A 26,258-nucleotide genomic window follows, 5' to 3' on the forward strand; every position below is an offset into this window, starting at 1 on the left:
CTGTGTACCTGCCTTTCTTTATATCCTCAACAGTTAGCACAATGCCTTGCTCATAGCTTGATAATGATGAAAGGTTTGGCCCCTTGGGGGCTTTAACTGCATCAATCACAAGGGGATGGCACCTTAGGGTCAGGCTCTGGTATGAGGACAAAAGCAATCCTGGGAGCATCTAGCTCCATTTCGAATATATCAACCTTTGTCGAATACACTTGTGTCCCATTTGGATGTATTTACACGTCACTTAGGGTGGAAAGATGTGATTTGGGTACTTAAGAAAATCCCACAAAATGAGCTGAAATGCTATGTCATGAAAGTCACTTTAGCTGGTCCATAGTCTTAATTCAGTATATATGCTGAGGAAGGGATGGTTGAGCTTTCTAGTGGAGTGGAAATGTAGGGCTTTCATATACCGAAAATAGCTAGACATTCTGGCCTCCAAGCTAAAAAGGGTTAGAGTTAGGAAGGAGGCTGCTGGCAGGCTTGGGCTCTCACTTCGTCTGCATGGCTTGGCACTTATTTAGAGAAGACAGGATTCATTGGAAAAGACCCCTGACATTGGGAAAGATTGAAGGCAAAAGGAGAAGGGGATGGCAGAGGACGAGATGGAGAGATAGTGTCATGGAAGCAACCAATATGAGCTCGGACAGACTTCTGGAGATAGCGGAGGGCAGAAAGGCCTTGTATGCTATGGTCCATGGGGTCACAAAGAGTCAGACGCAACTGAGAAACAAAGGGCCTCTTCAGCACTTAACTCTCATCAAGGCCCTGCCCTAGCAATCATTGGATGCTCAAATTTCTCATTGGGGGGAGGTGTCATCTAGTCCAAACTCATTTTTCAGAGCAAACAGGCCCAGAGATATGAGGTGATTTATTGGAGGTGCCACAGGTATGAAGCAGAGCTGGGATTCTTTCCACTGTACCCCACGGTGCCTCCTGCAAGTTTGGTGGGTTCTGTTCAGAACTCCAATAGAGTTCTATGCCTATTGCAGTTGCTTCATTTTGTGTTTGCATTTTCAGTGCCAGGCACCTAGAAGGTGCTCCATAAATGCTTGCTGGATGGAAGCAGAGTTTTGCTGGAACTGCTCAGTCTACCTTTTATATTAGCAGTAGACAAGGGACCAGGCTGTCTCCTGTCATGTTACTCAAGCCTGACAGTTTTTCACTCTTCACTGACTTAGCCTAATTATCAACAGCAGTACCCACAGAACACCTGACACATGCACAGTGCCTGCCACATAGTAAGCTATTTCACTCATTCACCGGGGCTGTCAGGGAAGGTTCAAAAAAGGCCAAAGAGGTAAGTGAACTGGCTTACAGGACTGGGCCAGTCATTGGGCAGCTTGGGAAAGTTCCTGCCCTTCTCTGGGTTTGCATCCTTCTTTATCAACTGAAAGGGCTGATCTCAGCCAAATGGGCCAGTCTGTGATAGCAAGGGCCAAAGCAGAATATTTTAGCTGTGAAGTTGTGAGGGTTAGGCATAAATGTACCTTTGGCTCAGTAGCTGGGGATGAGGGAGAGCCACCTCCTATGGAAGGCTATGTGTGTGTGTCACTGTAGCTGGGAATAACTGACCGGAAGAAGCTGACCACTCTATTGTTGTTCATTTGTGTCTGACTCTTTGTGAGCCCATGTGGGGTTTTCTTGGCAAAGATACTGGAGTGGTTTGCCATTTCCTTCTCCAGCTCATTTTACAGATGAGGAAACTGAGGCAAACCAGGGTAAGTGACTTGCTCAGGGTCACGTAGCTAATAAAGTGTCTGTGACTGGAATAGAACTCAAGTCTTCCTGACTCCAGCCCAGGCGCTCTATCCACTGAAGTGCCACCTAGCTGCCCCCACTAACTGGGACCATTTGCTGAATTTCCAGTCCCTTTCCAGTCCTTTGCATCAGGACCCAAACTCCTTTCTAGTATTCTTGGACCAGGATTATTCTTCACACTATTTGTTCTTGGGCCCTCATCAGAAATGAAGTGGGAGGAAGGAGTGTTGGGGTTCAGATCAAATGATACATATTTTTGATAAAAGAGGCCAAATAGAATTGTTCCTTTTAAAGCAAATAGCTTTTTTTCTTGGCCCTGGACCTCTGCTGCCTGGAGCTGACTGAAGGAGAACATTGGCACTGACTTAGCTTGACCATCTTCCTTACTTGAATATAATCTCCCCCCATCTTTGTGGCAAATCCCAAGACTCCCTTATGAAATGGGGTTGTTTTAAAAGCCAAAGACTTGCTGCATTTAAAAAGGCTTCATTTGTTTACCTTCCCTGATAACAAAACAGCCTGCAATAAAGGCCATCCTACCCACTGCCTAGGGAGCTCCTCCATGGAGGGCTGCCCAGGTTTGTCTTGATCCAGGACAAACACCCCATCTCACTGCCCCACTGTCCCTCCTACAATAAGCTGAGTCAAACCATGTGTTTATAGACCTTGTTTCTCCCCAAGAAAATTCATGGACCCATAGGGTTAAAAGGGAAAGCCTACAGGGCTAGAATGGGAAAATAATCATGAACCATTAGACTAGAAGATCTAACTGGGTGGAGTAACCCAATGGAGTGAGGAAGTTGAAGCCAAGGGGAACTGAACTGAGTTAGGGAGACACAGCCCTGGAAGTGGAAGAGTACAGAGTTCCCTCTCTTAACAAACCTAAAGGGAAGTCTCCTACACAACGTTGACAAAACACCACAGGACACAATTGTGCGAAAATAAATTATTCAAACAGAATGAAGTCGTGAACATTAGCTGAATCCAACCAGAAGCATTTGGAATAAGACCAAACATGGGTCAACAAAATAAATTCATCAACATCAACTGTTTCACAGTAAGACTAAACATTTTTTCTGAAATGTAAATGCTATTTTCTGAACTTTTGAAGGCAAACAATATCACTGTGTGCTCTAGAACAACACCTAGGCCATTCATTTAGCAATGCAGCATGTCAACAATTGCAGATAGAAAGAGAGAAGAGAGAAGATGGAGGGGGGGGGAGAGGCAGGAATGAGGGTTTTCCAAATGGAGTACCCCTAAGCAGGTGTTATTTAGGACATCCTGCTCAACACTCCCCCTGAGGTTAATAATGACCACCCATTAAGACAGTATTTCGATTAAAGACAGTGACAATAAGTTCCCCCCCTCCCCCCCCCCCAACCAATTAGGAAGGGAAAGCAGAGCAGAGCAGAGCCCCTTCCTTTCTCTTCATCTCTTGGGTTTTACTGGCCCTGGTCTTGGCTTGGGCCCTGGCCTTCGCCTTCACCCTGGCTTGGGCCCTGGCCTTCGCCTTCACCCTGGCTTGGGCCCTGGCCTTCGCCTTCACCCTGGCTTGGGCCCTGGTCTTCTCCCTGGCTTGGGCCCTGGTCTTCTCCCTGGCTTGGGCCCTGGTCTTCTCCCTGGCTTGGGCCCTGGTCTTCTCCCTGGCTTGGGCCCTGGTCTTCTCCCTGGCTTGGGCCCTGGTCTTCGCCCTGGCTTGGGCCCTGGTCTTCGCCCTGGTTTTGGCCCTGGTCTTCGCCTTGGTTTTGGCCCTGGTCTTCGCCTTGGTTTTGGCCCTGGTCTTCGCCTTGGTTTTGGCCCTGGTCTTCGCCTTGGTTTTGGCCCTGGTCTTCGCCTTGGTTTTGGCCCTGGTCTTCGCCTTGGTTTTGGCCATTGTCTTCGCCTTGGCTTGGGCCCTGGCTTGGGCCTGGCTCTGGTCCTTGGCTTGGGCCTGGCATTAGTTCGCGGGATGGGCTTGGCATCGGTTCGTGGCTTGGGCCTGGCATTGGTTCTTCATCATGGTCTTGGTCTTGATCTATATCTTGGACATGGACTTGGATTTGGTTTGGGTTTTGGTTGCGGGCCAAGAACATCAGGACACGCTGAATGCCATGCAAGCGGTTCTTCAGGGACTTCATGGATAAGAAAGGAAGCTGAGCCCTACTTTCAAGTGGAAGGACTGCCAGGATCCACCAGCACCAGGAAGGGCCATTGGGGTTGACCTGGAGTAGAAATACAAAGGAGGACTGGTCATTTTCAGAAGAAGTCCCATGATGCTGGGAGATTTCCTAAACCCAAAGCACAAGGATCTACCTTGGTTTGCTTTTTCAGCTCCAACTTCTCTGCCCTGTCCCTAGGCTACTCTCAGACTTTTTTTCTTTTGGTCTATTCTACTGCACCCCTAGTGGCCTCTACACCTACCCGCTAACCTTCCAGATGCTGGCTGTTGTTCTGAATCAAAGTTCATGTCTCTTGGCCATCCCCTCCAGGTCTGCATTTGTATAAACTGCCACATGCAGCTGCCTGGTAGCTCTGGGCTGGTGCTGCCCAAGCGACAGTGACAATTACTAAGAGTGTCACCATGCCCTTCTGAGTCGCTGGGGCATCTGTGTGCTTTTCTTGGAAAACTACTCTTACTTCTGCTGTTTCCCTTCTGCCAGCTGGGCAGGGCTGAGAGACAGTAGCTCAGGCTGAGCACAGGGGCACTGGGAGGAGACCTCCCTCACCAGGGAGATGCTTCTGCATTAGGGAACCTGAATCATAGGCAAAGGGAGAAGGGTCACCCCTTCCCTCCCACTCTGGGAATAGACAATGTCACCTTAGCATATGCTAGGGATAGGAAGTGACTGTTTTAGAACACAGAAAGGGACAGGACTGGAAGGGCCCTCAGGACAGAGAATGTACCAAGTCTGAGCTGCAGGGGACCCTGAGACATAGAACATGGTGACAGAAGCTATGGCCATGAGTTAAGTCTGATGTCTCTCCTGAGCTCCACTTCCACATAAAAGCCTGCATGCTAGACATACGCACCTGGACAGTTTCAGTTCTATCTCCTCATCTCACGCCTGGCCTTTTCTCCTTGCCTGTTTGCCTGGCCTGTCCAAAGTTTTTCTAGTCAAGTATCCTATCTCCCAGCCCAACTAGGAGTTCTCATTGCTCTGACTCAGACTGTGAATGTCAGCCTCACCTTTGCTTTGGAAGAGATGAGACCCTAGGGCCAAAAGGACTGCTTATGTTGCCCTGCCCTCCAACTTTGGTTTAGGCTCCTACTTGCATGGCCAGATAGTAACAAAAGCACAAGCACGTAACAACCTCCACTGCTTCTCCTGTGATGCCCTTGTCTGCTAATGACTACACTCATTCAATCACCAACCCCAGGGACCCTCCGTGGGCAAGTGCTCTTCTGTTGTACCTGTGGATCCAGATCTTTTGGTGGCATGGGACCAAAGTGGCCCAGAATGCGGCTCCGGAGTGTTTGTTTGAGCGAATCAAACCAGGCAAGTGACTGATCATACACGGTGCTATGCAGGCTTAGCAATCTGGCATACTCTTCCCCTTCAACCTGGAATTAGCCAGAGAAGTCACATGAGCAGGGGGCTGCTGGCCACTCCCCGGGCATTCGGTCCCTCTAGCAAAGACCCTTCAGCCAGACATGCTTGAGTCCAGCCAGCCAGCATGACTGACCCATTCAGATGGATGATGGCCCATTTGGAGAGAGGTTTGGGCACCCTGCTTCTGTCTGTGTACTTGCACATCAACTTACATGTGTCCAGACATAGGCAATTACACGGTAGCGGGAGGGGAAGAGGCCAATAGCTGTTGAAACTAGTTTTCACAGCAAAACATCTGCATCGTCAAAGATATTAAAAGGGGACTGAATTCCTACCCCCCCCCCCCCACCCACCCATTCATTCCTTATGGATCCTCTCTTAGGACCAGGAAGGGAATGTGAGAAGGTACCATTCTAACTCAGCATTCCAAAGCTACACTTCATTCATTCCACAGATATGTGAATGAATGCCTGTTACATGCATGAAGAGAAATGACTACTGTCATGGTCACCTCTTCTTCTCACCACAAGCAAGTCAAAAATGCGCTGCCTAACTGCTTGCCACTATCTCACTGTGAAACAGGATAGTGCATTCATGGGAAGATGGGGATTTGGGGAGGACCTGTATCCCAGGTCAAGTTAAAGGACGTGCTCTTCCTGAGGCCTCTAGTTGCTCAGCTACTGAGCTAGGGGAGAGGGGCCAATGCTCTGCTCTAGCTTTCTGGCTTCTCGTAAGGTACCACCTGAAGCCTAGAGGGAAACCCCCAGCAAAATGCTCATGAAGCCAGGTGGGCATTCCAAGTTCCTGGAATCTGCTGGATTCCTGATTCTCAGCCCCTGGAGCAAACCCACCTTGTGATCCTCAACATATTCGATGTCAGCCGTGTTGTAGCCATCCCTCTGGCTCTGCCTCAGCACCTTAAACCTCCTCTTACCAATGCTGTCCACCACGGAGCGACCATCAGGAAAGAATTCAACATTTCTTATCTCCAGCAAGCAACCATATTCTGCAAACCTATATATTGGGGTAGGAGTAAGTAAAACAGTCATTCTTATCACTGGCTTTGTTTCCCCAGGCCTGAAGCTTAGCCACCTTGGTGATTCTAGAATATGATTTGGCCAACTCCAGAGCCTGAGTCCTTGGGGGTCCCCACCAGGAATGCCAGGAGTCTGTGTCAGGCATGGCCCCTTGGACCAGAGTCTTTACTCCATGTGCCCTTTTTCTTCATGTGGACACTGGCTCAGTTGAGAGTCCTCAGAGGCTTCTCTGCAAAAGAAGGGTGTACCAGAGCCCATGACCCTATCTATCTCCCCCTCTACTCACTGGGCCTAAACAGATGTTCAGGGATTTCAGGTAATGAACTAAAGTGGGCCTGAGGAACAATATGTACTGAAGAAACACAAAACAAAAAACCATTCCCCCTGTGTCATCTAATCAAGGCAGCTGCAAGAGCAGGGAAGATACAGTGATGGTCACAGATACTCTGCTTTGAGACAACAAGGATCATCAATCACACTGGGGCAAGTGAGCACAGATGTCCTTGCAAGCAATTATGGAATAAGCATCCCTTTATACAACAAGGACATCAGGTCCCCATCGTTCTGAGCACTGAAGGGAAATTCAGGATGTCCTAGGGCAGCTCTGCCCCTCAACCTAGGAACCCCCCCAGGGGCCCCAAGCACTACTCTTATGCCAGTGGAGACTTAAGGCATAGAAAGCAGAAGCTGGAAAGGAAGGAGTGGGAAAGAGAAAAAGAGGAAAGGAAGAGAAATGAGAAATATCTTTGCTGGAGCAGGAAGGGAGAGAGTTGAATTTAGAGTCCAAAGTCCCGGGTTCCAACCTTGGCTCAGCTGCTCTGTGGCCTTGGACAAGTAGCCTGGCTGCCACTGCTTCAAGTACACTCTCTTATAGTAAGACCAGTCTCTCCTTCATGTTTCCCACTACAATGCTCATCCCTACTTCTATTCCACTTGCCTGGTGTACCCTCTCTCCTCTTTCCCACTTGGTAAAGTGGTATGTGGTAGAAAGTAGAAAGCTACTAGTAATAGCGAGGGATTCACAGGCCATGTTCCTACAGGGTTAGGGGTAGTCTAGGAGACTCCATGCCTTCCCCAAGACAAGCTCAAGGTGGTCCCACAGGTTGCCAGAGCAACTCACATCCTAGTATTGCCTAGGGTTCAGAAAAAAGGTTATGTTGCCTATGTTCCACTGCCTCTCTGGGGCCTAAGTTTTGCCATCTGTAAAACGTGGGCGTTGGGCTAGATGTGCTGGGACAGTCTGTCTATGTTGTCCGAGTTTCTCCCCACCTCCCATACCACACCCTACTTGAGCCGGGCCCCATGCCTTCAGGCTGTCCTTCTGGCGGCCTGCCACACACTCACCCTCTGGAGGAGTCGCCAATGCACATGCCGAAATGCTTGCTGCCAGTCTCCATGCATCTTCGAATCATAAGGCGGTAGCAAGGCTCGAAGATGTGCAGGGGGCATGGCACAGTGGGGTAGGCCATGGTGCACACAAATATAGGCACATTCTTACTCAGGCTGCTGCAGAAGGGAAATATAATTTTGACAGCAGGATTCTTCCCTCATGTTCCCACCAGAGAGGGGCCATCTTTGAGCACCTTTAACACTATGGAGGAATGTCTTGGCCCGCCTCTGATTTTGCTGTCTTGCCAAACAAGGGCCTTCTGATGCTCTGCTTTCAGCTTGGAGAAGCTGCTGTGTCCAACAGGAGGAAAGACGGCCCCCAGCTTGCCCAAGGAATAGAGGCCTTCTCAGCCACCATCACTCCTGGACCCACCTGTGAACCTCTCCCTTGACCTCTCACCTGCTGGCTCTCCCTCCAAGGAACCATCAGGGCAAAAAGGGGTAGGGGGAAAGCAGGTAAACTGCCAAGCCCCACCCCATCCCAAGCCCAAACTGGGGAGGGGGTGGGAGGACAGCTTTGTTTAATGATGCAGAGAAATCCTAAGTTGCTGAGGGCTTAGTCAAATTCCAAAAGGAGTCATCCCCAAGCTGAGTCCTCTGGTGCTGCCACAGTAGTTGGGGAAAGCTAGTTTCCAGGGGATGCTGCCAACCAAATAGCCATGAGAATAGAGCATGGGAGGGCCATAGTGCCTGGCTCTCAATTGGAAAAAGTACTCAAAATGTAAATGGAGTTACTCTTCATCCAATCAAAAGTCATCAGGAGTCCAGCCTTTCTTGAGCTGTGGCCAGGGCAGTAAATGCCCAGAAGCAGGTGGCCTTAGGAACAGGACTGCACTGCTGGTTCTTAGAACTCAATGAGATAGTATTACCCTTCCCAATAGACTGAGCCAGGGATATCACTTGGGTCCCAGTTCCAACCTTTTGCCTCACAAGCACATGAGCGCTGACCTAGGGCATCTAGAATGTTCCTGAGACAGAAGGATGATGGGATCCAAGGCCTAGAGCTAGAAGGGACCTCAGAGGTCATCTCGTCCAATCAGCTCATTTTGTCCTTAAGGGAACGAAGGGAAAGGACTTGTTCATGGTCACACAGGTAGTAAGGTAGCAGAAAGCTGTGATTTGAACCCAGTACCAGTAACTCTGAGTTGGGTACTCTTTCTATTGCATCACGTTGGCTCTGTTGGGGCCTAAAGAGATCATCTGGTCCTACCCACTGCCTCCTGCTTTTTTGAGCACCTGGCCCTTAAGGATACCTTCCTTGGAGCCAGTTGAATGAACTTATCTTGACTCACATTTCAGTCTGTTCCCTCACATGCTGGGGAGACAAAATGACATTTATAGGGTTACATACTTGGAGAGTTCTGCCATTTCCTCCTCATAAATCCTGCGGCGCTCATTGAGGTCATCAGGCAGGTACTTGGCTATCATTGCCTCCATCAGTAAATTTTTGCTACATTTCCTCACAGACACACACTGCACCAAGAAGGAAAGAAATCAGTTGTCTCTGGGGCCTGCCCAGTCATTGTGAAGGTCCAGTGATCAAATGAGCCCTGTGTGAAGGCTGTTTTGACACACAAGTCAGGCTTCCTATAGGTTTTAATTCCTAGGAAAGTTTATCAAGTATATCAATCAGGGAAGGAGGAGGGGGAGGGGACAAAGCATTTCTATAGCCCCTATGGACAACACAAATAGTGTTTTTTATAAATATCTCATTCTCTTTTTATCCCCACCTGACAGTTGAGAAAACTGAGGCTTGAGAGCCCAGGGTCATGCAGGGGATAGATAATTCTGTTGGGCTCTAATTATTCATCTCAAGCAAGGCCTAAAACAGGGAGATCTAGGCTTGTTAAAAGCCTAGAGACAAGATTGGAGTTAGCCCTATGATGACCTGTCTGAGAAGTCATGGGTCTATTTCAGACTGGTCCTAGCCATAAAGCTTTGACTCTCATGAAAAGGGTCTAAATGTCTGATCTCTCATTCTCTCTCTCTCTCTCTCTCTCTCTCCTCTCTCTCTCTCTCTCTCTCCACCATGGTAGCTATAACGTTTTCTTGAATTAAATATGCTGTCTTACCTCTGCAAGGCCTTCTTTGCACAGGGGACACTTGGGGTTGTGATCCAAGCTTCTTTCAAGACATTTCATGCAGAAGGTGTGTCCACAGGGGGTGGTGACAGGCTCATAGAACAGCCTGAAATCAAGTCATAAAAACCAAAATTAAGAATTTAACTCGATTTTAAGCTTTTTGGGGTATCTTTGGCAAAGCAGTGGGATTAGAACCCTAGGAAGGTAAAATGAAAGCATTTGTTAAGGTTTTCAGCATATCTACAATCAGGGCACTCCCAATCTACCCAGCAGGAGATGAATCAATCAGCATTGGAACTGGCTCAGGATCAGCCCTGCCCTCAGTAACACCAGAAACAGGCATCTTGCCATCCCATATCTAACCCCAACATTCAACACTCTGCCCAATGCCTAAACAACATCTACCCTGTTCACCCTGCCTTCGGTCTTAGGGAATGATGATCACTGATCAGTAACCATTGCTACTAGAAATGGTGATCACAGTGACTGCCCTCCGATTACATGGCCTGACGTCCCTTCTAATTCTCCACCTAGGATCCCTGGCCCTCTCATTTCTGTTCCACTCTACCCTCCCATTTCATTGGGCCCCAAGAAACCCTTGTTCTACTGTTAAGGAAGTGCCCTTTATATTAAGTAGTTTCTCATGTTCCTTCCATTTCTTTGCCATCATGGAAGCCTGGCTCTCCCCTGAAGAGAGGCCTTCAAGAAGGGATCACTGGATTCAGTGCTGGTGGAATACTGATGAGAGGCAGAGGGCAACAGCTGACTGTCAAAACTGGAGCAAGGCCCCAGAAACAAAGGCCAGGGTTGAACAGCTCAACCCAGTGACCTGAAGAGGCAACTGGCTACAGAGCGCCCTCCGGTGGCTAGTAGTTGTACCTGCAGCCCTAACTGCTCATTTGCCCCAGCACATACAGAGGACTAGCCAATGGGACCAGTAGCTAACACAGTGGAAGACCAATTCTTTCTGGACTGGAATGCCCTCACGGTACTCTAATCACTGGCTTACAAGGAATATCCTTTCTGTCACACTATGCTGTTCTTTTTGTAGCTGAACTGCTTGGGCATGTTCAGAATGAAGAATTTTGCCCAGTTTATAATGCCCAGGCCTAGTCCAGCCCACCAGAGAATGGGGGCTTTTGGTGGGGGTGAGGAGGGCTACTCCTTCCTCTCTCTTCCCAGTCAGACCACATGTGCTGAAAACACTAAGGCTGATTCTACTAGACAAGATAGGACTCAGGATGGGAAGGAAAAGAAGAGATGATAGCTAGAACCAGGTGGTGTATTAGTCCATGGGTGGCAGTATCCCTTGGAAGCTAGCTGTTGCTCTGGTTTTTTTTTTTTTTATGTCAGGCCTGTGATTTTCATCAGTGCAGGAACTCCCAGTGGGAAAAAATTCTTCCACCATGCAAAGTGGTACCAACTTCGAAACTTCTATTCCTAGAGAGTAGCCTGGAAAACTGAAAAGTTATGTGACTTGGCCAGGATCACACGGCCTGTATGAATCTGTGGTCTCTCACAACCAAACCTTGGCTTCCCTGTCTTGGCTTCCATAGTCTTCCCTAGCCTTGGGGTGTAGCTGAGCATCTGGGCTGCTGATGCAGCAGACATCAGGAAAAGTGACCCATCAAGAAGTATGGGATTGATGACACTGCATACCTACCTCATGCAGAGAGGGCAATCCAGGTCAGTTGGGTCAAAAGATTCAAAGGGAACATTGTGACCATGATCCCCATCCTGGGAGTCATCTGAATCTGAAATGTAAAATGTCCAATCAAATTTGGAGTGAGCTACTATACCTGGCCCAAGAGGGTCTGGTTTGTTTTTAAACATCAGAGAGCTGATTTCTTGCCCTGTATTTCCATCCTCAGCCTTTGGGAAGGACCTCTCTTGGAGTGGAAGATGTCACTCCCCAGGTAAGGTAGAATCTCCATGTTTCTTACAGACTAGTGGGGAATGTGACTGGGAAGAGGTGACATCAGCATTTATATATCTTATGCCATGTTTAGGGCATGATGAGGGAAGCCTAGCCCAGAAAAAAGGGACCTGGACTCTTGCTAACTAAAGTACAGTGTGGCCTTCAGGAAATGTTTTCACCTTTCTAGGCCACCTTCTCCATAAAAAGAAGGGGTGGATTAGATAGCTTCCCTCAGGCCTCTATCTGGGATTCTATGGATGATCTTACACAAGTCACTTCCCCTGCTTGGGCCTCAGTTATAAAATAAAGATCAGCCCATCCTTCATTCTCTTTTCAGACTTAATGACTCTGGGGCCCCCATACTCTCTTTAGGTAGGGCTATTACCTGTCTTGGGAATCTTGCATGGTACTTCAGAGTCTAAGGACTGCGAGGGGCTGCGTTTCCGTCTTGGCAGCTGACGTTTCTTGGGCTCTTTGTTCTCCTCCTCCTTGGCCTGGGCCGCTTGAACCTGTCTCTTCTTGGCCTGGACCCCTCGAGCCTGTCTCTTCTTGGCCTGGGTGTTCAGAGCCTGTCTCTTCTTGGCTTGGACCACTCGAGTTGCTTTCTTCTTGGCTTGGACCACCCGCCCTATTCTCTTCTTGGTCTGGGTCACCGGGGTCTGTCTCTTTTTCTTGGGCTGGGTGACTACAGTCTGTTTCTTTTTCTTGGGCTGGGTCACTGCAGACTGTTTCTTTTTATCCTTTGGCTGGATTGCTGGAGCCTTTTTCTTCTTGGGCTGGGTCACTCGTACCTGTTTCTTCTCCTCTTTAGGCTGGGCTGCCCGAGCCTGTCTCTTTCTGGGCTGGGATGAGGAACCTTGTTTCTTTCCAGGCTGGGATGAAGAAGCCTGTCTCTTTCTGGGCTGGGATGAAGATGCCTGTCTCTTCCCAGGTTGGGATGAGGAACCTTGTCTCTTTCCAGGCTGGGACCCCGAAGCCTGTCTCTTTCTGGGCTGGGTTGAAGAAGCCTGTCTCTTTCTGGTCTGAGACAAAGAAGCTTGTCTCTTTCTGGTCTGGGATACTGAAGCCTGTCTCCTCTCTGGCTGAAACAGGGAAACCTCTTCCTCATCAGGCTGGAACATAAAAGCCTGGTACTCTTCAGGCTGTCCCTCATCGGGGTGAAATACTGAATCCGGTCCCACATTGGGATGGAACAGAAAAGCGTGTCCCTCTTTGGGCTGGAACACTGAATCAGGTCCCTCATCAAGATGGAACATAAAAGCATGTCCCTCTTCAGGCTGGAACATGGGAGCCTGTCCTTCTTCAGGGTGGAACATAAAAGCTTGTCCGGCTTCGGGCTGGCACATGGAAGCCTGTCCCTCTTCGGGCTGGAACATGGGAACCTGTCCCTCTTCGGGATGGAACACAGGAGCCTGTCCCTCTTCAGGATGGAACATAAAAGCCTGTCCCTCTTCAGGTTGGTACATGGAAGCCTGTGTCTCTTCAGGCTGGAACACAAAAGCATGTCTGGCTTCGGGTTGGGACATGCAAGCCTGAGTCTCTTCTGGCTGGAACACAAAAGCATGTCTGTCTTCGGGACGGGACATGCAAGCCTGTCTCTTTTGCTCCAAAGCCTGGGCCATCAGAGCCAGTGTCTCCTCCTCATCAGGCTGGGCCATGAGAGCCAATGTTTCCTCTTCTGATTCGGGCTGGGCCACCAGAACTGGTATCTCCTCCTCGTCCTCCTCCTCCTGTTTAATCTGGAAGTCTGGAATGTCTATTGGTTCCTCTTTAGGCTGAAACTCAGGAAAGTCTAAATCTTCCTCTTCCTCCTTGGGCCGGAACTCAGGAAAGTCTAAATCTTCCTCTTCCTCCTTGGGCCGGAACTCAGGAAAGTCTAAATCCTCTGCCTCCTCCTTAAGCTGGAACTCAGGAAAATCTAAATCTTCCTCTTCTTCCTTGAGCTGGAACTCGGGAAAGTGCATCTCCTCCTCTACCTCCTCCTTGAGCTGGAACTCAGGAAAGTCTATCTCCTCCACCTCCTCCTTGAGCTGGAACTCAGGAAAGTCTATCTCCTCCACCTCCTCCTTGAGGTGAAACGTGGGAAAGTCTAAATCCTCCTGTTCCTGCTTGAAGTGGAAGTCAGGAATGTCTAGCGGCTCCTCTTTAAGCTGGAAGTCAGGAATGTCTAGCGGCTCCTCTTTAATGTGGAAATCTGGAATGTCTATCTCTTCTTCCTTGGGCTGGAATACAGGAATCTCTATCTCCTCTTCCTTAGGCTGGACCACTACAGCCTGTATCTCTCCTTCCTCCTCCTTGGGCTGGAACACAGGAATCTGTATGTCTTCCTCCTTGACGTGGACCATCATAGCCTGCAACTCCTCCTCAGGCTGGACCACTACAGCCTGAATCTCTTCCTCCTCTCCCTGGACCACCACTGCTCGTATCTCCTCTTCCTCTCCCTGGACCACCACTGTTCGTATCTCCTCCTCCTCTCCCTGGACCACCACAGTCTGTATCTCCTCCTCCTCTTCCTCCTCCTCCTCCTCTTCTTCCTCCTCCTCCTCCTCCTCCTCTTCCTCCTCCTCCTCTTCCTCCTCCTCCTCTTCCTCCTCCTCCTCTTCCTCCTCCTCCTCCTCTTCCTCCTCCTCCTCTTCCTCCTCCTCCTCTTCCTCCTCCTCCTCCTCCTCTTCCTCCTCCTCCTCCTCCTCCTCTTCCTCTTCCTCCTCAGGCTGTATGACCAGTGTCTGTCTCTCCTCAGGCTGGGTCACCAGAACCTGTATCTCCTCTTCGTCGAGATGGACAATTGTTGCCTGTCTTGTCTCCCTGGATAGGGCTTCTAGAACCTGTCTCTCTTCCTCCTCCTCCTGCTCCTCCTGGGCCTGGATGACTGAAACCTCTCTCTCCTCCTCCTCCTCCTCCTCCTCCTCCTCTTCCTCCTCCTCTTCTTGGGCCTGGAACACTGCAGCCTGTCTCTTCTCCTTGGGCCTAACTACTAGAGTCTGTTTCTCTAGCTCCTCGGGCTCCCCTTCTTTCCTCTCCTCCACACATTCCAGGCCAATGCAGCCAGGAGGGTCTGGCTCCTCCTGAGCAGGACAGCATTTCTGTATCTCCTGTGAGACAGGGAGGTTAGGCAAAATGAGTGGCTACTTGCAATTCTGGTCCTCCTCTGATTCCCATCAATAGCTGGGGTGGGGGCAGACGGAAGGGGAGGAGGAAGGAGTAGAGCAACCCCACCCCAAGTCACTCAGACTCTGAGCCTCAATTGCTTCATTGTAAAATGGGGATAATCCCTGTAACACCTACTTCATGGGATTCAAATAAGATAAACTGAGGTCTGTAAAGCACTATGTAAATGTCAGTTAATGTAACAAGGCAAGCCTTTTGCAAGGGCCACAATACAAACTTATGCTACTATTGCGTGAAGCTGAATTGGGAAAAGTTTAATTAGTTTTAGAAGCCCCCTCCCTCAAAAAAAAGAGTCCAAAGTGATTTAAGGGAAAAAATGTATTTCCCTTTTTTGTAAAACTTTTTGGTCTGAATGCTTGGAAACTGATAAAGCAAGAACACTTTTAACCCAATCAGGACTTGAGGACCCACACTGTGACAGGCCAGGAATTCACTGGGCAGCCTGTGAATGGCATTCCTAATAAGCAGGTTACTGGGGCAATAGGTCAGCTGGTTAGATAACCAGTTTCCCAGAAGCTTGGCTAGCTGCATAGGGATTATTCAAAGCAGAAAGAACTTTTCTTTACCCAGGGAATCAATCTAGTGCCAACTTGGGGAGATTGACCTGGGGGAAATCCCTCCCTAATCTTAATCTGCAGTCCAGAGGTCAAAGTTGGCCAGACTCCTCTTCTCAGGGTACAGGTCGGTAGTAGGTGAGATACAGGGCAAATGGGAGACAGATTTGAGGTAAGGTAGAGAAGTAGCCATTATCTCCCCTCCCATAGTCTGTGGTGTTCAAATTTTCGAACATAATGACATGAGGATTTAACTTCCTAGCATGAGAACCCCATTCTTCCCAAGATTTTCAAGTACTTGGCATGCTGGTAGATCATGCTTTACAATGGAACTTTCTTCCAGGCCTTCCTGCTGGTTCACAATGCCAGGTTCTCCAAAGCTATCTAAATAGGCTGCCAGGAACTCCTGCCCCATCCTCTATCCCCTTACATGGACACCCTCGCTCTGTCCTCTATTTCTTTCCTTTCACTTAGAGACAACTCTGTCCCAGGCACAGTTTGGTATATCTTGTTTCTTAGCCTGATACATGGGAGAGGGCTTCAGCAGGAAGATGGGTAGGCCAAGCCATCACTCCTCCAGCAGAACCCACATTCCCAGCTCCCTCTTGCCTTGGATGTGGCGAAAGCTGTTGTAAGTTTTACAGACTGACTGACCCTTCCTCTCTAATGAAACTTTCCCCAGATCTTTGACACCAAGAGCTCCATGGAAGACTTGGAAAAGCAGAAGGGGAGAAAGACCTTGTCACTCCCTCCCCTTGAGCCAGCCCCCTCCCTCCCTCCTCTCCCCTGCCCCTCCATTCCCCTGACAAGGCCAAGTCCATTAAAGATCAGAGCCCTAAAGCAGCAGCCAGCAGCACCTGTCTGCCTTACCTGGACCAATCCTGGCAGCTGAGGGTCCCCTCTGCTGGCAGCTCCACGGGTCTGGGAAGCCACGGCACTGCTTTTTGGTCTAGAGCTGCTGGGCTCCAGTTGTAGGCTGCTTGCTAAGCGCTCCTGGGTATTCCCAGGGATGGGTGAGAATAAACTTAACAGGAGCTGAGACAGAAAGCATAACATTTCACTCCTTAGTCAGCTCCTTCAAGGCTCTGAAGGTAAAGTGAGCAGGAGAGCAGCTCTCTTTTTTTTTGGGGGGGGGGGAGCAGCTCTCTTACAGAAAAAGAGCAAGGGACAAAGTGATTTTTCTAGTCGAGGACCGCCCCCAACATGTTGGACACGAAGGAACTAACTCTGATCTGGTGTTGGGGAGCTAGCTGTCTACCCAGCTCCCAACAGTCACTATTCCAGAGCAGGCCTGCAGATAGATATGCTTCTGACCCATTTATTTGGCAAGGAAGCAGTGAGTGAAGAAGCAGACAGAGGAAACCAGGAAAAGTCCTAGCAGAGAATATGGACCATTCCCATAGGGTGTCTTCAAGTCATAGGGAGGGGGTCCTTTGTTCACTTTTCCTACAGAACCTCAAACTTAAACTTACTTTAATCTGGCTGATCTTTCTCCCTATTCTAGTCAGCCCTCATCTCCTCCCCTCTGCCAAAGACCCTGACCCTCCTTGTCTCTCTTTAGAATGGTGTCATGTCTGAGTTTCAGCTTCTCTAGCCAGACTCTGAGCAGCTGGGGTCAGGGTCTGTGTTCTCTCCCTGCTTTTTCAATTATGTTCAATTTCAACCCTCCTCAGTCCTGGAGGCCTAAAAGGTGCCTGGATTCTCAAGGCCTAGAGTTGGCAGAAACAAGCTACAGGCAGAAATCTACTCAATGGTTGGCCAGTAGCCAGGGCCCAACAGTGAAGAGAATGACAGAAGCCTGGGGACTTTGTTCCCTGAACGGGTCCAGCCGGGCCACACAATTCCAAGGTGAGACCTGGGAAAAAAGGCAATGACCTTCCAATGCAACCATATTAGAAAACACAAATAGCTTCCTTTCTAAAGAGAAAAAAGCAAAGGGGAGTGGAGATAAAGGGAGGAAAAAGAGTGAACAATGGTACCATCAACCCTTCTTCAGTATAAACCAGAAAACTACTCAATGACTGGAGAAATCCAAGGTCTAACCCAAGGTCTGGTTCATCTCCCAGTAGGAAAGACCACTCCACAATGCTAAATCAAAGTCAATTCCACTCCAGTCTCAGCCTTCCAAAGAAGAGACTTGAATGGGTCAATAAAGGAGGCAAAAAAAAAAAACCCAAAGAACCCCCCACAACCATAACGTTCACTGTCCTAAGTACTCTCTATAAGAGATCTTAAAGGTCATCTAATCCAACCCCTTTGTGGTACAGAAAAGGAAAACTGAGGCTTAGGGAGGGGAAGAGACCTGCCCAAAGTCAAGGAAAGAGCTCAGTTTCAAACACAGGTATTCAGACTCCAAATCCAGCATTCTTTCCGTTATCCATTCTGTGGAAGGAAATTGCAGCCCACCACAGAAACATCTGCGTTCTAACTCCTTTTCCTTCATTTACTTGAGTCTTTGCACATACATTTTCCAAATCTGACAACCATATTGTCAGCTCCACCCAGCCCTCTTTCCATTGAGTGCCCGCCTAGAGGCCCTTGGAAGGGACAGGACCCTGAAGCTCGGGGCGGTTATGCAAGCAGTTGGGAGAGAAAAAGGAGGGGAAAAATCCCAAGCATGGATGGAAGAGCCCAGAAAGAAGGGGTGAGAAGCTAAAAAACCGAATTCCCTTATCAGAAGAGAGAGCCAGCCTTGGGAGGAAGGGGTATGCTAGAACCAATGTATAAGCTTACCACTGACTGTGGCCTGGCACACAGTAAATGCCTGGTAATCCAGCAAGGACCCCTACTCTTTGGGTGAGCCTCTTATCTATCTACTGACTGACCCCAACCCTTCCCAGGCTCTCTCCTTCCTTCCCTCCATCCCTCCCTCCCTCCTTCCCCATGAGCTAGTCTGTGGGATAAGGCAATGTCATCTCCTCATCATTAGAAGCAGCAGTCTAGAACAGCAGGTAGGCAGCCTCGATAATTGCTTTCTCTCCTTGGGAAGCCAGGAGGCCTTCAAGCAGGCCTCAATAGCCACTGATTTTTTAAAAACCTTTAAGGCTATAAAGCCCCCAGCTCACCCTTCCCCCAGAGGAGGGCTCCTATAAATGTGCACCAAATCATGGCATCTGATTTCCTGGAAACGCTGAAAGGAAGGGCTTCACCTGGGAGGTAAGGGGCAATAATGTACAGGAGGTGGTGCTCCCTTCCCTGAGGCCCCAGTACAGAAGCCTTGGAAAGGATGGCTAGTCAGTTCAGCCCAAAGGGATCTGTCTGTCTCATCTCTCATCTCTCCTCTCTTTGTTTTTCCTCTCATTCTCTCTTTCTTCTCTCTCTATCTCACCTCTCATTCTCTTTTCTCTTTTTGTCTCTCCCAGACAAAGAAAAGAGGGCAGCAGGCCAGCCCCTCACTTGCCACGGGAAGCCAGCCCACCAGAGTTATCTAAAAGCTGGCTTAGACTCACCTTGGCAGCTTCACATCTGGCCAGCCTATTACCCTCATCCAAAGCCACACAGAACAGGAACTCCCTGACGGCTTCTTCTGTATTTCCCAGGATGGCCAAGGCTTGGCCTTTGCGTAAGTGACCCTACAAAGAGATAGGTCCCCTTATTCAAGCCCCACTTGAGCAAAAATCTGCCTTGAGCAAGAGTTCAGATTAGAGAACCTTGAATCTTATTACACATAGCAAAGCAGGCGCGGTCTCAATTGTTAAAAGAGAGTTATAAGATGGCCCCTGCAGGTTCTGCCATTTAGTCTAACTACCTCATTTTACAGATGGGGAAACTAAGGCCAAAAGAAGGAAAAGGAATATGATTATCTGGACCATGCTCTCTTTTATTAAGTGTTACTTGCCCCAGAAAACATATTGTACATTTTATTTTATTTTATTTTGCTAGACAATAGGGTTAAATGACTTGCCCAGGGTCACACAGCTAGTAAGTGTTATGTGTCTGAGGCTGGATTTGAACTCAGGTTCTCCTGAATCCAGGGCCGGTTCTCTATCCACTGTGCCACCTAGCTGCCCCCATATTGTAAATTTTAACAGAGGCCTTCTAAAGCCAATGCAATTTGGGGGCGTGATGGCAGTGGGAAAGGGATTTAGGAACAGATAGGCCTTTCGATGCCTTGCAAATCATGCCAAGTGCCAATGCACTTGTTACATAGAGAACTACTTCAGTCTTCTTCTTTTCCTTTTTTTTTTTTTTTTTGGAGGCAATCAGGGTTAAGTGACTTGCCCAGGATCTGAGGCCAGATTTGAACTCACAGGGCCAGTGCTCTATCCACTAAGGGCGCCACCTAGCGGCTCCCTTCTCAGTCTTTTTCTTGACAGGTTACAAGGAGACTTGGATAAAGGGGGGTGGGGAGAGCTAATGAATGCCAGCATCTTTTCTGCTGCTAGTCTTCAATTTCATAGGCAACTGAGAGCTGAAGTTGGGGGGAGGGGGAGGAATAACACACAGCCAGTTTGTGTTCCAGGCACAATTTAGATACTGCATTTATATCAGTACACTGAAAGTTTCTGAGAAACAGGGCTCCAGGCTCCAAATAAATAAAGTAGGGCTGCAAGTATATTTCAGAACCTTCTAGCAGATAAGCCGTGTTGAATTTAACATACAAATTTACATTTAAAATGTTCAAGTTAAGGAGGGGAAAAAGCTGGTCAGTTTGAATTCTAGAAAATTTTCCATCTCCAAAGAGCTGGTCCAAAATCAGGGAAAAGGCAGCAGGAGCCCCCTTTTTGCCCTTCCCAAAAGGCCTTTCCAACTTGTTCTGCCACGGTGCCTGGAAGTTTACCATTATTGACTGTTTAGGTTCAATTAAGTCCTTATTTTTTTTTTTGTTTTATTTTTAGGCAATTGGGTTTAAGTGACTTGCCCAGGGTCACACAGCTAGTAAGTGTCAAATGTTTGGTCTGAGGCCGGATTTGAACTCAGGTCTTCCTAACTTCAGGGCCAGTGCTCTATCCACACTGTGCCACCTAGCTGCCCCCAATTAAGTCCTTATTTTAAAATGTGAAAAGGCTATGTAGGAGGGGAGGCCTTTGAGGGGATCATGCTTCACTGGCATTTTATCAGAGAAGAAGGATGTTTGCAGGACAGGAAGGCCAAGATTAGTGCTTGGGGACCTGCCTACAGGGGCCATCTTTGAGGTGCTGGAGGACAAGGGACAACAGGGACTTGAAAACAGGGACTATTTATCCCTTTCTTTGTCTCCCCATGCTCTATCTCCCCTTTTGGGCCACCCTTCAAACATTTTCTTAGCACCACCCCCCCCCCCCACCGCACACCTGTGGAAGCTCACAGAGGACAACGGGGTGGGGGGCAGGGGAAGAAGGGACCTTCCTAACTTGTTTCTACCAGGAACAAACCCATCACCCAGTAAGAACACGAACCTTCAGCCAACGTGGCTGGAGTCTGCAGGCCATGTCAGCATCATGCAATGCAGCTTCAGGACGTTTCAAGACAGTATTGATTTGAGATCGGTTGCTATAGAGCAAGTAGTCATTTGGAGCTGTTGATTGAAACACACAGCAGCATACAGTCTCATCAATTACCATCATCAGCACAGAGCCCCAGTTCTCTCTGAGCTGGAGCTGGATGGCTGAGTCCCACTCCCAGAACCAGGTGCCAACCGGTCCAAACTGGATCTGGCTGCCTGGCAGGTGATCCCTGAAGCTGGTCACCACTTACCATTTATAATGTGCTGCCATTTTCTTTTTCTTTTTTAAATTTTTATTAATTTATTTTGATTTATCAACAATCACTTCCACATGCTTTTGAGTTTAAAATTTTTCTCCCCATTACTCCCCACCATCCTCCCCAAGATGGCACACAATCTGATATAGGCTATATATATATATATATGTATATGTACACACACACTCTTATTAAACATATTTTCAGATTAGTGATGTTGTAAGTAAAAATTAGAGCCAATAGGAGGAACCACCTGGGTTTTTTTTTTGTTTATTTTTTAGGTTTTAGTCTTGGTAGCCCTATTTTCAGCCATCCCTTCATTCACTTTAACCCATCTGCATTTGAATTTTACCATCTGTAAAATAAGCTAAGAAATAAGGCTTGCTATTCTATTACATTTAACTATCTAGACCCCCCAAAGTGGGGGTGGGTGGGAAGGGAAGAGCCAGGTGTGACAGTTTAATCCTTTTACAATCCAGTTAGCATCACACAGACAAAATGTTTCCTGGCTACAGAGCACACTTCTTAACTGATTTAATAAATGTATGTTAACCTGGGGCTGGGTAAGTGTTACAATGAGATAATATTTGAGAATGAAGAGAGATAATATTTGTAAAGCACTTGGCAAATCTTAAAAGCACTATATAAATGTTAGCTGTTATTATTAAAACATTAAGATTATGTGAACGATTTAGCATAGATCCATCCCCCACTACTGGACAAATAATGCCAAGTTAAAGAAAGCCAGGTGACCAGCAGCATCTCTGTATATATTAAGCAGCCCCTATGATGGAAGGGCAGTTTCTCTAGGGAGAGGTGAAATTCATTTGGGACAAGGCACTCCACTAATCTCCCCACCAAGGCATGAACAACAGAAGTGCTCAGGAGGAAAAAAACAGATACAAGAAACAAGCACCTGTAATCAGAGAATGGCCCTGACTTTTGTGGTGGTTGTCATTTTCAATCAAGTCAGACTCTTTGTGACCCCATTTGGGGTTTTCTTGGCAAAGATAGTAGAATGGTTTGCCATTTCCTTCTCCAGTTCATTTTACAAGATGAGGAAACTGAGGCAAATAGGATGAAATGACTTGCCCAAGGTCACACAGCTAGTAAGTGTCTGAAACTGGATTTGAACTCAGGTCTTCCTGTTTCCAGGCCCAGCACTGTATCTGTCTACTCGGCCACCTAGCTGTTCCATGGCACTGACTAGGAATTAGCAAAAGCACACAAAGTCAGAGCTGCAAGGGCCTTTGGAGATTATAAAATTTCAGAGGTGGAAGCTCTCGAATCTAAGTCAGGGGCCACCTACACTCACAAGAGGGCATCTAGCTTTTGCCTGAAGATCCCTAGTGACTGGGAACTCAATACCTCTTGCGGTTGTCCATTCCAAAACGACCTCCCTAAAATACAGATCTGACCTTCAATAAATCTCAATGGCTCACCATCACCTCTTGGATCAAATATAAAATAGCAATATAAAATAGCAAATCCTGTTTGGCATTCATAACCTGCCCCTCACCAAGTCTTCTGGAACATTACAACCTCTCCCTCCCCCACCCAGTACTCTGCAAACCAGTAACACTGGAGGCTTTGCTGTTCCTCACTCAGGATTCTCCATCTTTGCCTCCTCCTGGCTTCCTTCAAGCCTCAGCTAAAATCCTATCTTCTGCAGGAAATATTTCCTGATCCCCCTTAATTCTTCCCTCTGTTGCTGAGCTCCAATTTATCCAGTATAAAGCCTGCTGCATCCCCTAATTAGACTCTGAGCCCCTCCAGAGCAGGGACTAGCTTTTGTATCTTTGCACTCTTTGTATCCACAGCACTTAGCACAGTGCCAGGCACACAGGTGCTTAATAAATATTTGCTGATTGATTGACACTGAACCTAAATCTGCCTCTGTGCAATTTCTGCTCATTATTAATCAATAATAGCTACCATTTATATAGTGCTTTACATGTATCATCTCATGGCTCCTGGTTCACATCTAGCCCAACCCATAGCAGATGAGGAAAATGAAGTCCTGAGGAAGGAAGGGTATTGCCCATAGCCATATAGCTGGGAGGTTAGGATTAGAAAAGCTACTCCTAAACTGGGTAGATGAAAATGGGGGGGGGGGCACAATGAGAATTTCTCTTCCCAGGGCCCTTTTCTCATAGGGTCTGATAACCCTTCTCTGATGTCACTGGATGATGGGGGGGGGCAGTTTCTGATTGTGGTAGCAAAGAGGGTGGGGGTGTACAAGATCACAGAGCTAGAGCTACAAGGGATTCAAGGGTCAGGTGGGATTTTGGTGCCATCTTGTCTTACCAGTGTCAGGTTTTTTTTAAAGCCTATCCCAAGGATTTGAAATCACCCTTTCCAGACCTTTTGAGAGCTCTGCATAATTTGCTAATAAGCATCAGCTAAGGATGGATGAAGATTTTTGATTTTTTTAAAAAATATTTCCTGTTGGGGTGAGTCACAGAATGTGGACAATGGGTCCAAAGGGAGCTTCTCTGCACCTTAATCTGCAATCCTTCTTGGGTCTGAGAGGCAAGAATGACACAGAAAGCCATATACCAGTCCCTCTGTATGGGGGCTGTTGTGGGGAGGGGGGAAGGGGGAAGGGGGAAGGGGGAGAGGCCTCCAATTTTGCCTCTCCTCCAGCAATGCTTGTCACTGCTCCTTTCCTTCCCATCCACATTTTTCCTTTCCTTCCCATCCACATTTTTCTTAGGTATTACATTCTTACTTTGTAAATTAGATGCCATCCCCCTGCTTATACCTGTTGCAGGCCTATGATGGCAGTCAACAAGTAGTTCCAATTTTGCCCGTTTCCATGTATTTGCGTCAATCCCATATCCCCTAGAGTTACCCGCATTCCAGATACCACGGCTATTGCGGGGGGGAGTGTTTTTGCCCACTGTCAGCCACTAGAGCTGCTTTCGAGCTCAATTCTCGTCACCCCCAAATTGCCCCGTACTCAAGCCCTCCGCCAAGCCACCATCACCGCTGCGACAACTACGCAGCAATACTGGAGAGACACATGGGAGGGGGAAGGAGAGAGTGAGGAAAGGGAGGGAGAAAGAGGGCAGCAGCAGTCAGAAGGCATAGCACCCCCTGAAATGGCCAAGGGGATTCCAAAAGCTCGCCTCAGGAGCCCATCCAGACCCCCTCCAAGCAGACACACAACTCTGAAGCTACTACCATAAACTGGCCGACCTGGGCTTGCCTAAACAGGGAGGCCAGCAGGCCCAGACGATCGATGGCAAAGGAGAATCGATCGGGCCCCGCCAGCGGGGGCGGGGGAGGCAAAGCGGTTCTTTCGGCCTGGGGAATCGCGTGATGGTAAACAGCAACCTTGATTCACAGGCCAGTTGGGTGATCGGCGCCCGCTCCCACCTCTCCTCCCTAGCTCCCAGGGATGGTTTCCGAAACCCTGGCCCGCTTCAACTACCTCACCCGTTACACAACCCGGCCCCACCGGGAGGAGGGGCCGGGAGCCGGGCCTGGTCCGAGTGGCCGAGCTCAAAAAGGGCTTATGCAACACGATGCTCTCCCGGCCTAATTCCACTCGCGACTTGCACGCAAAAGAGCATCCATGCCCCCCGAAAGTTACCAATTCACACAGAACCCCACGCCCCCTCGGGACCGAACGATCGAGAGGATGAGGCAGAAAATTCTCAGGCCCCGACCCTAAGATAGCCAGACTGACGCACGTGAGCACACACCCACCCGCCGCCCAGCCAGCGCCACACACTGCCCTGAATGGGCACCTGCGGCCCTCGCTCGCCGCCCTCCCCGCGGGACCCCCAGGGGTTCGGGTGTTTTGGGATGGGAGCAGTTAGTCAGGGAAAAGTTGGTACCCAAAGTGAGCAAGCAGGGCAGGGGGACAGGGAGGGAAAGACGCGCTTGGGGGGACAGGTTTCTCCCCTCCACCCCTCGGGCCGGGACGCCCCGCCCCCACTAGGGCCCCGCTCCTTACCTAGATCGAGCGCCTCGCAGTACTTCTCAAGCGCCTGCTCCGGCTTGTGCTCCTGGTACAGGCGGTTGCCTTCGTGGCGAAGCCGCGACGCCTGGGATGGGCCCGGGAACCACTTGGTCAGCAAGTTGCTGAGCAGCACATTGACCCGCAGGCGCGGCATGGGCGGTGGCGGCACCGGCACCGGCAGAGGAGGGGGCGGCGGCAGTGACTCGCCCGAGGTACCTGGGCTGCAGCTGGCGACCCCAGGCTCAGGGACACAGCACAGGGTGCAGCGGCGCTCTTGCTCCAGGCACACTTTGCAGAAGGTGTGTCCGCAGGCTAGGGACACCGGATCGGACAGGAAACCTTGGCATTTCCGGCATCGGAACCCATCCCAGGGCGCTGTGGGCGACTTGGCGACTGCTGCCTCCACATCTTCCACCGGGGTCGCCGCCGCCTCGGGGGGCTGGCTCGCGCCGCTGTCCTCCGCCCCGGGGGCGAGGAGCCCCTCTCGGCGCCGGATGCTTTCGGCCAGGCAGCGCACCAGAGTGTCGAGGTGCTCGGAGCTCAGCTGCCGCTGCTGGTACAGAACCTGGTACAGCCCGAAGGCTTCGTGGAAGCTGCCGCTGGCAGCCAGGGCATCCGCCTGCTGGAGGATCCCCTGGCTTTCAGGGGTAAGAGTCAGGGTCAGCTTCGGAGGGGATGCCTCCAGGAAGGCGGGACGCCCGTGCATGCCCGACGACGACGCCACCACGGGAGGCTCCGAATTCCTGCCAGCCGAGTGGCGGAGCATCGGCCCCTGACGGGGATTGGAGCTCATGGTGGATGAGCGTTGGAGGCGCCTAGAAGCCGTAGGGCTGGAGGCGCCACTGGAACAGTAATCGGGAGAGCTGGCCCGATAGGGCCAAGACCCGATCGGCCTCGGCCGCTGCTGCAGCGATCACTGGAGGTGCTGCAGCGGCGGCGGAACTGGAACGACAGGGATTGATGCTGCTGGAGCGGCGGCGTCTTCTGCGACTCTGGCTCCTGGGGATGACGAACAGTGTTTTTCAGCTCTCCACGGAGACCCTAACACCCATTCCGCGCGCCCCGCGGCTCCTGATAACTGTCTCGTCTCGGCTTCGTCTTATATAAACCCAAACCACGTGACAACCGAGCTGCCTCTCATTGGCCGGCGGCGAGAGAACTGTTACAA

At 49.4% G+C, this 26,258-nt stretch overlaps 1 protein-coding gene across 1 annotated transcript; it reads right to left on the reverse strand.

Annotated features, from left to right (window-relative positions):
• Positions 1-2,689: 2,689 nt before the first annotated feature.
• Positions 2,690-26,178, reverse strand: LONRF3 (LON peptidase N-terminal domain and ring finger 3). The gene is made up of 13 exons (XM_078148052.1): positions 25,085-26,178; positions 20,817-20,935; positions 18,888-19,010; positions 16,309-16,473; positions 14,383-14,808; positions 12,102-14,277; positions 11,462-11,552; positions 9,790-9,904; positions 9,069-9,190; positions 7,673-7,834; positions 6,143-6,305; positions 5,153-5,302; positions 2,690-3,962 (listed from the first exon to the last, which is right to left on the reverse strand). Exons 1-13 carry the CDS (start codon positions 25,881-25,883, stop codon positions 3,204-3,206), a joined length of 5,370 nt encoding a protein of 1,789 aa, XP_078004178.1. The 5' UTR covers positions 25,884-26,178; the 3' UTR covers positions 2,690-3,203.
• Positions 26,179-26,258: the final 80 nt, after the last annotated feature.

Source organism: Phascolarctos cinereus, unplaced genomic scaffold (assembly GCF_003287225.1).
Source record: "Phascolarctos cinereus isolate Bilbo 61053 unplaced genomic scaffold, phaCin_HiC Scaffold_8;HRSCAF=390, whole genome shotgun sequence".
In the NCBI taxonomy this organism is placed as follows: Eukaryota; Metazoa; Chordata; class Mammalia; order Diprotodontia; family Phascolarctidae; genus Phascolarctos; species Phascolarctos cinereus.

Coding starts and splice junctions, on each gene's coding strand:
- LONRF3 (XM_078148052.1), bottom strand. CDS start 25,883: ATGAGCTCCAATCCCCGTCAGGGGCCGATGCTCCGCCACTCGGCTGGC. Junction 11,553..12,101: donor ATGCAAGATTCCCAAGACAG/GTAATAGCCCTA, acceptor TTTACATTTCAG/ATTCAGATGACTCCCAGGAT. Junction 9,905..11,461: donor GATTGCCCTCTCTGCATGAG/GTAGGTATGCAG, acceptor ACTTGATTTCAG/GCTGTTCTATGAGCCTGTCA.